We start from the raw sequence: 11,554 nt of genomic DNA on the forward strand, positions 1-11,554 counted from the left end.
CGTGAGTAAAGGTTTTTGTCGCTGTGTGTGTAACTGTGTGTGTGTGTGTGTGTGTGTGTGTGTGTGTGTGTGTGTGTGTGTGAGTGTATGTGTGTGTGTACATGTAGCACTATAGAGGCCTGACTTGCTCAGACAGGGAGATGTCAGCAGCGAGTGATATAAGACTGAGCTCCACAGCAGCCTTGCTCTGCCATACAGAGGAGCCGACAGCCTGGAAAGACGAGCCGTCCTCAAATCCGAAGGCTCTCTCGCTAATTGTTTCTGAAAAAATGACATTTGTCTTTTTTGCACCTTGCTTCAGGTGTCAGTGCCTTTCACATTAGAGGGCTTGCGATGGTTCGATTGCCCTGAAGCAGTTTGTTTGATGTTTTGAGGACTGTCATTTCCACGTGCAACTCCATAGAAATTGAAATCTGTATTTATTTACATGCAAGGTTAATAAAAAAAGATGCCTAAGTGATTTGAAAGTCAAACAACTGCACCTGCCACTCAAGCATAATTTTATGCAGACCAGGTTTGGCACATTGTTACAATGGAGAAGAGATACAAAGGTAGAATAAAATAATTGCACCAGCTTATATCTATCTATATATATCTATATATATTTTTCATATATATATATGCCCTCATCCTGACTCTTTTCTGCTGGTATTCAGTTGGATTCTTTGTTTACTTGCTTAAAAGCTTTACTTCTATTCTAGTTACCTTTTTTGTAAAACAAAAAACAAAACATTAAACACATATAAGAGCATAATCAAAATCAAACACAAAACAAAAATTATGACCTTGTGTTAAATAAATAACATTCAGTAACCTTGTACTGTGGCTTCAGGGATTCAACACAGATATTTCAAAACAATAATAATAATAATAATAATAATAGTGTAAAAAAACATCTATTACTTGGGAAATAAGAATAAGAATAAGACGACGAAGAAGAAGAAGAATGTTATTATTATTGTTATTATTATACAATTACAACATTTATAATTATTAATATTAACTTTAGTAATACACGTTTTTTCCTTTCATAACAAAACTACTACTACTACTACTACTCCTACTAATAATAATAATAATGTTACAATAAAATGTAAAAGAAATTCCCACATCTAATTACTTGGGAAATAATAATAATAACACTATTATTGTTGTTATTATTATTATACAATTACAACATTTATATCTAATTATTGATATCAGAAAAACTTTTGTAATGCCCTTTTTTTGCTTTCTGAAGCTGCCAAATTTGTCTTTTTGATCACTACATTACAGTTGTTTTATGCTGTTTCTCTTCAGGCAAGCAATGGCAAACTGCAGTCTAAACGTGACATTATGCAGACAACACTGCCACTTGCTGCAAGAAAGCAAGTACCGCATTCTCTGCTTCCAGAAATGATAAACGATATACTAATAACAGCATGTGTATATACTGTAAATATAACATGTGTAACATAGATGTATATATAACTATACAGTAGCAGTAAATAATGTGTGTGTGTGTGTGTGTGCGTGTGTATACAATTACTACATTTATATCTAATTATTAATATCAGTGTGTAGCCACATTTTTTATCAGTGTGTATACACACACACACACACACACACACACACAAACGTTTACTACTACTGCGTATATTTTTTATTTTTCATATTTGGTCTGCGCAAGTTCAATAATTTTACTGCACACTAATTAAAAAAAAAAGAAAAGATTTTTGTCTTTATTAGGCAGCCAGTTTGAAATGCAAATGAGAAGACAGTTGCAACAGCTTCTTTGTAATAGTAATGCATTTTTAAAAATACAACTCTGTTTATTTGCTACATTTGAAGAAAACAAAGGAGCAACCTCTTGAATTATTTTGTTTCATATTAAAGATTTCGTATGTATTTTCCTTTCTTCTTTCAGGAGCGGAGGGCTTTTTTTCTTGTATTGCTTGCGCGAGCCCTCTGAGAGGGTTTGTGAGCATATATCAAGGTGATGCACTGACAGCCAAAGGAAGAGCAAATACAATCAGGGCCGGGAACAGGAAGAGAAGCTCTCTCCACAGATGGCAAGATGCATCCTTTCAGTCCTTAAACAGACACTGAGAGCAGTCGAGGGACCGGGCCCTGTCTGTAGATTGTGTCGAAGAACAGTGGGTACTTGGCACAAGTAGCAGGAACAATTAGCGTCAAATAAGCTTCCCGGAGCAATGGGAGAAGAGGATACGAGAACACGGCATCTGATTTTCAGCCAGCGGACTTGAACTGTTATTTACAGGCATCTCTTCTTGTCATTAAACACAGCAAGAGCAATATTCAAAGACAGCGGTAGTCATGCCCCATATTTCACTGCTGATGACTTATGTGTGGGCAAGGAGATTTGGTTGCATCCGTGCATACCTAATTAACGAATCGACAGAGGAAGTAGGTCCACCCAGTCTCTGATACTGGGATTGCGTTCTTCTTTCCATTGTGCTCTGGTTCTCTCATTGTGTAACACACACACACACACACACACACACACACACAGACAAATATGTTATTTGAAACAGCAGTAATGAGATGAAGTAAACAATTTTACCATATGACACACTTACACTTTCAGTTCATTACTGTGTGTGGGAGGCAGTGTTCCAGGGGCAACGTGCATGCCTATTACTACAAAGACTGGCAATTAAAATGCATTTCATTAAGTTGGGCAATATTGAAATGAACACTCTCTGAACTACACAACAGGGTCTTGCACAAACAAGATACACCCTCTCATGCTCTCGCTTCATTGAGGGCTTGCATAGCCATTCTGTCATCCACTACAGAGCAGTATACATATTAAAAACAGCTGCTAAAAACGGTTCAAACATTTACTTTTATTAAGGGTTATTAGTATAAGTAAAACCATAAAAAAATGTTACTTGAAATAATATAAACGTTAACAGAAATGAAATAAATCATAAAAAAGTAAACTTTTTATTTCAGCTATAGTTTACAAAGAATATATATATATTTGATCACTTTTCAAAAATCACTTTTGGGTCATGATTTATAAAATAATAATATAAAATAAAATAAATATGATTATTTTAATAATAAAATAAAATAATAAAACTTATGTTGAGTGACATCTGACATCTGTTGTTGAGAGAAATGTCGACACATTGTATAAAAACATTTTTCAAAGTTGCACATAAAACAAAAAATGACTTTTCTTTGTAATTTCTTTGTTTATTCAAATTTACAAGCAATTTCTGAGTAAAACTTGCTATTTCTACACAGTTGTGTACTGATGACCTATTTTTCAAAATGATAAGATGTGTGGTAAAGCAAGGTCCATGCTGATGAAATATTTATTCACTTGAAAATCAATACTTCTTGGCAAATATGGGGATTTATTGTGTAATTTACCACTCATAAAAGGTACAATATTTGAAACAACAACTAGAAAAGTAAGCTGTAAAGTAAACTTCAATCAAATCAATATCATGCAAAAAACAGCCTCATCTCTTTTTATCTGAGGGGGCCAAACAAACTAAACATGGACTTTCCACCTTAGCTAGGCTAAATAAAAGCCTCACTTGCATACATCACAATTTCACTGTGAAGGTTTCTGGTTCCTGACGTTAAGATGCTTTGTACCATTAGCCTCCTCTTGGCATTAACAGGTAGGTTTATATCTGCTTTCATTAGGACTATTTATGTAAAATATTCAGTAACAGTAATTTGACTTCTAAATACAAATGCATTAAAATATATTGCTTGATAAATGCAGTAATTGACATTTTGAGGTGTTTTTGGCCTGAAGGCAACGCTGCTTCTCATTGATTAAAGTAAATTGGGTGCCTAGAAGTTGTATAAAGACACATTTTTATAGGTCGCCTAGTGTGTTTAATGTTATGATCATGAGTGTTGTAATAAGCTGAGATTTTGCAGCAGGTAAATGCCACCCTAATAAACTAGCTCTGTATAATAATACTGTTGGCTCTCCTGTTCTGAAAATATGCATACTTTCATTTCCCCAGCAGTGGTTAGTACAGTTTCAGTAATATCTATTCACTTTATGTGTAGGACTCTGCCAGTCTGCTCTTATCAGCAAGAGTCACAAAGGAGATGATCCTCTGCTGCAGTATGTGGTCAATAACTCTCTGAGGGAGCACCCAGTGCTGACCAAACTACGACTGGTGCGTAAAAAACACCTTTGGGACATGTGCCACCAGACATATTAAAATAAGCAAATCATAATGTGAACAAATAAATAAATACATAAGAAATAACGGTGTATAGCAGGATTCAAAAGTCTGAAACCACTGTAAACATGCTTCTGCTTTGCATTCTCTATTAATCCTTGGATTGTGTATAATGTATAATATTATTTGGGTACGATTTTTATTTTGTGGGTCAAAATGACCCTTATGAGATTAAATACAACCTTTAACTTTAATACTTCTCACACATCTTGCCCTTCATCTTGTGTTTCAAAAGGAAGCAAGAAAATCTGACTGAAATTTGTTCGATCTTAAATATTTACAGTATATACCATAAATGTCATTTTCTGTCAGGACCACTATCGTCAAAGATGACTGACAATTAGCATATAATTTGGATTGGCGGTATGGTTCCATTCTGGGCAAGAACTCCCTGCGCATCCATGCAGTCCATACCCCCCCCCCCAGGGTAAACAGAACAGAACCAACATAAATGTATTGCAGATATCATTAGGGTCAATAATTTAGAGTAACATTTGAAATTAGTCTGATTCAAAGAGAATCAGAAAGCTGAATCCTGACTGTCAAGAGGAGGAGTTGGGGATGGAGGAGGGTAATTAGCTATTGAGCAACGTGAAGCTAGTGATAGTACTGAAGGACATTATATATGAGTGCTGTGATAGGTGTTGCATACCTATAGGTAGACGTGGATCAGCTGAGAGTCAGCTGATGCGAGCTTGACTAACGTGACCTGCCAGAACTGACGCTAACGCTTGATTTCTTAAAAAACCTAAAATTCTCTGTATTTCCAGGTTTAATTTTTAAAGTGACTTCCAAACATTACCTTAAAAGGCACCTATTATGCCCCTTTTACAAGATGCAATATAAGTTTCAGGCGTCCCCAGAATGTGCCTGTGAAATTTCAGCTCAAAATACCCCACATTTATGAACATTTATTTTGAGTGGAAGCAGAAACACTGTTTTTGTGCATGTTTCTTTAAATTTAAATGAGCTGCTGATCCCCGCCCCCTTTTCCTAAACAGGGCTGTGCCTTTACATCAGAGTGCCTCAGATGCTCTGCTAAAAACATATGTTTGGTTTTGATCATCGTGTCTATCGCACTGAAATCATGCGTTTTAAAGCCATATCAGTTTAAACTTCTGTGTGTGGCTCACTCAGGGTAGGGTCTCTGCAAATAAGGCATTGTCCGTCAACAGTCGTGGGCGGGGCCTGTAAAATCTGACGTCACTTTTTACGGATTCTGCAAACGGCTTGTTCTGAGAAACTGCTTATGATTTATGGGGATTAAAAAAAAGGAGCGGGTGGATTTTTATCACTATAGGGTGGTTGTGTACACACACTGCCAACACACATTTATGTTCAAACAACAAGTGAATTTTGCATAATAGGTGAGGTCTTGATAGATTTGTGCGTAGTTTCACACACTAACACTAGAGGTCAGAAGATGGGAATATACTGCACAAGTATATACAATTTTTTTTACCTGTATATTTCTGATTCAAGAGAACTATGGAGGATTCCAAAAACCTGATGATGGTGGCAGCTGAGCAGGCTCAGTTTATGGCTAATCTCGCAAAACTCATAGAAGCCAATAAAACTATTGAGATTGGTGAGTGAGAGCAACAAAAATCATGAAAATCGTGTTTAATTTTCACTGCTTACCTGTAAAACACACATTTTGCATTTGTCTTAGGTATGTACACAGGATACAATGCCTTAAATCTGGCTCTGGTCGTTCCTGAGAATGGACTCGTGGTGGCCTGCGAAATTAATGAGGAATATGTGAAAATAGGCAAGCCATTTTTTACAGAGGTAAACCATATTAAAACGTACAATAGTATTCTGAACATTTTAATACAGCGGAAGTCATTTGTTTTATTAGGACACAACACTGCTTTAGATAACTGTATCTGTTAAGTTTCTTCTCCGCATACCTACACATGTCTCAATTTCGATATTGATTACTGCCTGCCACTGCAAGCTCACAGTCATCAGTATAAAGCCCAGCTGACCAGTAGGATTGAAGGCAGAGATGCAGAAATGTCCATCAGACTCTACACTGATTGCTGACGGAGACAGATGTGAACGTACACCTGGATGCTGATATCTGCAGAAAGTTGAACATCAAAGTGCTTTATCTACAATTTTCTCTTTTTAACCTATAATATAACATTAAAATATCACCCTATATGTCTGGGAAAAGCACATTTGAAAAGGTTTCATTGTTCACTAGGGATTTACAATGTAAAATTAGAACAAATAACGTTAAACTCTTTTTGTTTTAGGCTGGAGTGGAGGATAAAATAGATATTCGCATTAAACCTGCAGTTGAAACCTTGGGTAAAGATAAAAATACAATTGCAGTACATCATTTTTATTTATTTATTTCTATAGAGCTATAGAGAAATCATCCTTGTGTCTTTACAGATGAACTCCTAACTGCCGGTGAAGCTGGAACATATGACTTTGTGTTCATTGACGCTGACAAAAAGAATTACGAAACATACTATGAAAAGTCACTCCAGCTTGTTCGAAAGGGTGGCATTGTGGCTATCGATAATGTAAGTATGCAGTACAGTCTATTTAGTTTGCTTTGAAACAAACCCATTTGTACTGTAAATACATACACTCTCAGATAAAAAGGTACAAAAGATGTCACTGGGCGGAGGTCAGAAGGTACACACTACAAAATGTACACACTACAAAGATGTGCCTTTCTGAAGGTACACATTTTTTGTACCTTTATTTTCTGAGAGTGTACTATAGCTAGGTTTTACAGATTCCTTTAAATGGTCTTACAAATATATCAAATATATTCCCACCTTTCCTATTGATCTGTGAGTAAGCTGGTGTCTCTCTGCTCTTCAGGTCCTCTGGGGTGGACAGGTCATCAACCCAGCTGAAGATGACCTTTCCTCACAGACCATAGACAAACTGAACAAGAAGTTACACAAAGATGAGCGGATTGATCTCTGTATGCTCACTGTTGGAGATGGCCTGACACTGGCTATCAAAAGATAATCTTGATTATTTAACAAGAAATAAATCACCTACATTAAGACTTACATAATGAAAATATATATTTTTAAATCTACTTTTCTGAATAAATAACTTTTCAACAGAACTGTCTGGTGTTCATGAAAAAAATTAAAACTATGGACAGTGGCTAATAAAGCTATGAATATATTTTATAAAGCTAAAAAAAATCTAACATTTTAGCAAAGGCTGTACATATTATTATTACAGAATGTATATATATTTTTGCCAAATTTAAAGGAGTGCATCGTCATAAAGTTTCGCCACTAGATGGAAACATTTCTCTTCAGTTTCAAGTTATTTGTCCTATCAGTCATTCTTGAGAAGTGGGACAAAACAGGGTGCAAAATTGAAAAAATAAAACCTTGTACTCAGACAAATTAAACTACATTTATGTATTTTATATGTACTAAGCTACTGAGCTATGCTTTAATACAACTTTTCTCTTTTTTAACAAAATGTGCTTTTTTTTACCTTGGACTGTGTAATATGATTTCAATGTGGCGAGGGGGTCCTTTAGAGGGACAGCTGCTCCTGATATTCCCTGATTTGATTACATTGTATTGAATGTCTGACGGTGTTGACAAAAATATGGGACGCAACTTTAAAATCGTATTAAACATGCATGAGATATTATTAAGTGTTGCTTTTGATAAAACAAGCTCTTTTTCATCATTAAAAAACACATTTTTATCCATTTTATTGCATATGAATGCTTGAACCCTTCTCTGTGGACACACTGTTTTTGAGGACATTAAGAAACAACAGATTTGGTATAATAATGAGAAAATGTAATTGAAGGTGATAATTGTGTTAAATACATTGTATTATTAATCCCTCATGACATTTCAAATTGAAAATATTTTTATTTTTAAACCTAATAGCAGTTACCCTCGCTGGACCTGTTTTGTCCCATGTCTCAAGAATGACTGTTATGCAAACATCTATTGACTTGATAGTAGGCTACTTACTCATCCGCTTGCAATTTATTAGTTGTAAGTAGTACTGTGCGTGCATCATAATTATTTGTAATTTTCCTTGTTATTTTTTGCACATTACAATTTTTCATTTATTTAAAGTCACATCTATCACATTTAAAGTCACGAATCTATGAAATACACTTGAAACTTTTCCTTCTGCCGTTGAAAGTCTTTTTACATATCGCTTATGTGATCTTGAATTGTTGATTGGCACGCATAAACAGAAGCAGCCTATTACATTTTACTGGGTTGTTGACGTTGCACCCTTGCAGTTTCGTTTATCGTTAATCAGAGCAATAGGTGGAAAGCGAAACTTGGCTCGTTATTGTCCCCAAAATAAGTAATCTACCCTACCTTATAAAAACCACCCCCAGCGACTATATTCAACCAGACAACGTTTTGATGAGAGGCCAAAGTTGTAGAAGCTAGAAGGTAAGAATTTGTATCTATTTTCATAATGGGATTAATAATTCTGGTTACACTTTATTTTAAAGTGTCCTTGTTACAGTGTAATTATACATTTCAGTACTGAGTAATATTAGTTAACTACATGTACTTACTATATGGTTAGGATTAGGGTTTGTTTTAGGTTTACTTGCAAGTAATTGTGCATAATTTATAGTTATTATAATAGCCTAGTAATTACATGTAACAAGAACACCTTAAAAAGTGTTACCTAATTCTTTTAATAAGTGAATAAAATAAGCAGAAACTGTTGCTATTAAAGGATACTGTATATCAGTGAATGCTTTTAATAAAGAATACTTTTTAATTAAGATTACAAAAAAATTTGAATATTTAAGAAAGCACTTTAAGGAAATTATATTTTACTGATTATTTAAAGAAAAAATTTTTTTTTTTTTAAATAATATTTAAGACCGCACTTTATGGAAATGATATTTCACTGATTATGTAATGTTTGTTTCTGTAAATCCTATTGAAAATAAGTTGTCAGTCAAATATAGTGTATTGTACGGACTCAAGGAAACTGAGACAGAAAAATTGCAAGAGTGTAAACATTTACATCTATTTTGCCTTTTTAACAGTACAGGAATGTCTGAGGACAAGCTTAAACTGTTGTCCTGCCACTTTACTTGGGACTTGCAAAAGGAGGATGCTGACCTTAATTTTCTCGAAGTGAAAATTCGTGAAAGACTGGCAGTGAAATGCGAGTATGAAGGAAACCTGAAACAAAGAGAATTCAATTTTTTGGCTTTTATTAAACATTTACAAGGATTTGACGACGAGGCACTTAAGACCCTGCAACTAGCAAAGAAGGAACATCCGGACGATGACGGCAGTGTGATTGTGACGTATGGAAACTTGGCCTGGGTGCACAGTCTCATGGGCAGTGTGACTAAGGCGGAGACTTACATCGAGAAAGTGAATGAAATCCTTAGAGCATTCCCTGCTCCGTCTCCAGCAGAGCTTCACAGAGAAGTTCAAAGTGAAAAAGCCTGGTTGCTTCTCAAGTTTTCTAGAAAGACCTACGTCAGGGCCAAGGAGAGTTTCCTTGAAGCTTTACAGAAAGAGCCGGATGACAAGGAATGGAACACAGGCTTTGCTTTTTCTCTGTTCCGTCTGGAGGGACTGAAGATTGGTCAATACAAGCGTGTACAGTTTGAAGAGTCTCCTGCTGTGCTCCAGTTGAAGAAAGCTCTGAACCTGGACCCGGACAATGCGATGATCCATGTGTATCTGGGGTTTAAGTGCTACAAGAACACGAAGACTTTAAATAACGCAGAGGCATGGCAGTACATGACGCAAGCGCTCGCGATGGCTCCAGATAACCTCAGCGTTGTTTTGCGTGTTGCAAAGTTCATGAAGAAAGAGCAGTGTTATGACAAGTCCCTGAAAGTGTTGCTGGAAATGCTGAAGATAGCACCAGACTCGTCACGTTTACATCATGAGATTGCCAACAACTACCGCTGGAAAGCCATGCAGATGAATGACACACACAATCCGGAGCTGCTGGGCCTTTGCATTCAGCATTTAGAGAAGGGTGCCAGTTTAAACCCAGGCTACATATACCCACAGCTGGAGTTAGCGCAGAGGTATGCAGAACGAAAGCAGATGGCTAAAGCAGAGCAGAAGTTCACTGAGCTGTTTGCCCTTCCTGACCTGAAGCCAGCTGATCGTCAGGCCTGGCATCGCATGTATGGGGATTTCAAACAGTACAGGTGGGGCTCAGAGAAAGCTGCGGTTGAGCACTACAAACAAGGAATGATGCTGGGGCGAGTGTCCACCGAATGGATCACATGCAGAAACAGACTGAGAAAAATCCTTCAGAATGACAGACGGGACACATATGGGATCCGGACGTTCTTTCATTCCTTTAGAACAGAGAACAAAGATGATTAAAAGAGAATAATTAAATCTCTGTTCAAGTTCCAGTCATAATCTTCACTCATGTAATGAATTTAGCAATACTTTTTCCTTTTTGATCTACTGAGTGTTAGCGGAGTTAAATATAATATATTACAAATTATTTTGATATAATCTGTTTATTATAAACATTATGACAATGTAGTATTTACAGTATGTCTTTTCAAGTGTATTTGATCAGTTAAGCCTCAATTTGTACACACATTTAATAAAATTACAAATTTTCACATGCAGTTTTTTTATGATGAGATTTATTTTTCTTTATTCCACTTTATGATGCACAGCTGACTGTATGTGTCTGACCTGAAGGAAATATTGAACATTATCAGTGGTTTTAGTTGTTTAAACATATGAAATACAAAGAATTATAACATGACACCTGGTCGGAGTGCAGCATCTTTATTTTTAGTGGCTTGTTTTCTTTATAGTTTTTATTTAAAACAGACATGCACATTTAGATCAGTACAAGCTGGGTGAATACAAGCTAAATTGCTAGTATTCTAGGTTCAGATATCAGATTTTGTTTTCCTCATCAGTAAGCAGAGCCTCCTTTCTATATCTATTCCAGTTAATTCTGCTGTCATTAAAGCAAAAAGGGGACATACCAAAATGAAAAATATGCTAAATATAAGCAAGTACTAATGGTGTCAGACTATATAAATAACGTGTTATACAGTAAATTTAAAGTACATATTTAGATGCACTCACATGAGAAGGCAGACGTGTGGTGCGTATGTTGTTATTGGCTGCTCATGTAGACGCTGTGCTGTTGGATTGAATCCAGCTCACAGTGACCGCTCAGCATGACTGAAAGTGTAGAGCTGACTTGTGCTTTTCTGCAGCACAAACATGCACATTATAGCTTGAAGAATGTTGCTACTGCAGTAAAATATCTGCAAATTTGACAATATGAGGAAACGGTAATATTGTTAAATAACACCAACATAGATT

The 11,554-nt window shown here is 35.9% G+C and overlaps 2 protein-coding genes across 2 annotated transcripts; both read left to right on the plus strand.

The window, feature by feature from the left end:
- Positions 1-3,542: 3,542 nt before the first annotated feature.
- Positions 3,543-7,326, plus strand: comtd1 (catechol-O-methyltransferase domain containing 1). Its single transcript, XM_016268384.1, has 7 exons — positions 3,543-3,641; positions 4,045-4,157; positions 5,706-5,811; positions 5,896-6,014; positions 6,488-6,542; positions 6,630-6,763; positions 7,071-7,326. The coding sequence occupies exons 1-7, from the start codon at positions 3,605-3,607 to the stop codon at positions 7,221-7,223; spliced, it is 717 nt and encodes a 238-aa protein (XP_016123870.1). The 5' UTR covers positions 3,543-3,604; the 3' UTR covers positions 7,224-7,326.
- Positions 7,327-8,303: 977 nt separating this feature from the next.
- ifit8 (interferon-induced protein with tetratricopeptide repeats 8) lies at positions 8,304-10,822 on the plus strand. The gene is made up of 2 exons (XM_016268452.1): positions 8,304-8,650; positions 9,270-10,822. Exon 2 carries the CDS (start codon positions 9,272-9,274, stop codon positions 10,577-10,579), a length of 1,308 nt encoding a protein of 435 aa, XP_016123938.1. The 5' UTR covers positions 8,304-8,650; positions 9,270-9,271; the 3' UTR covers positions 10,580-10,822.
- Positions 10,823-11,554: the final 732 nt, after the last annotated feature.

Source organism: Sinocyclocheilus grahami, unplaced genomic scaffold, assembly GCF_001515645.1.
Source record: "Sinocyclocheilus grahami isolate Dianchi unplaced genomic scaffold, SAMN03320097.WGS_v1.1 scaffold45.1, whole genome shotgun sequence".
NCBI classification, from domain to species: Eukaryota; Metazoa; Chordata; class Actinopteri; order Cypriniformes; family Cyprinidae; genus Sinocyclocheilus; species Sinocyclocheilus grahami.

Coding starts and splice junctions, on each gene's coding strand:
- comtd1 (XM_016268384.1), top strand. CDS start 3,605: ATGCTTTGTACCATTAGCCTCCTCTTGGCATTAACAG. Junction 6,015..6,487: donor GCAAGCCATTTTTTACAGAG/GTAAACCATATT, acceptor TTTTTGTTTTAG/GCTGGAGTGGAGGATAAAAT. Junction 6,764..7,070: donor GCATTGTGGCTATCGATAAT/GTAAGTATGCAG, acceptor TCTGCTCTTCAG/GTCCTCTGGGGTGGACAGGT.
- ifit8 (XM_016268452.1), top strand. CDS start 9,272: ATGTCTGAGGACAAGCTTAAACTGTTGTCCTGCCACTTTACTTGGGAC.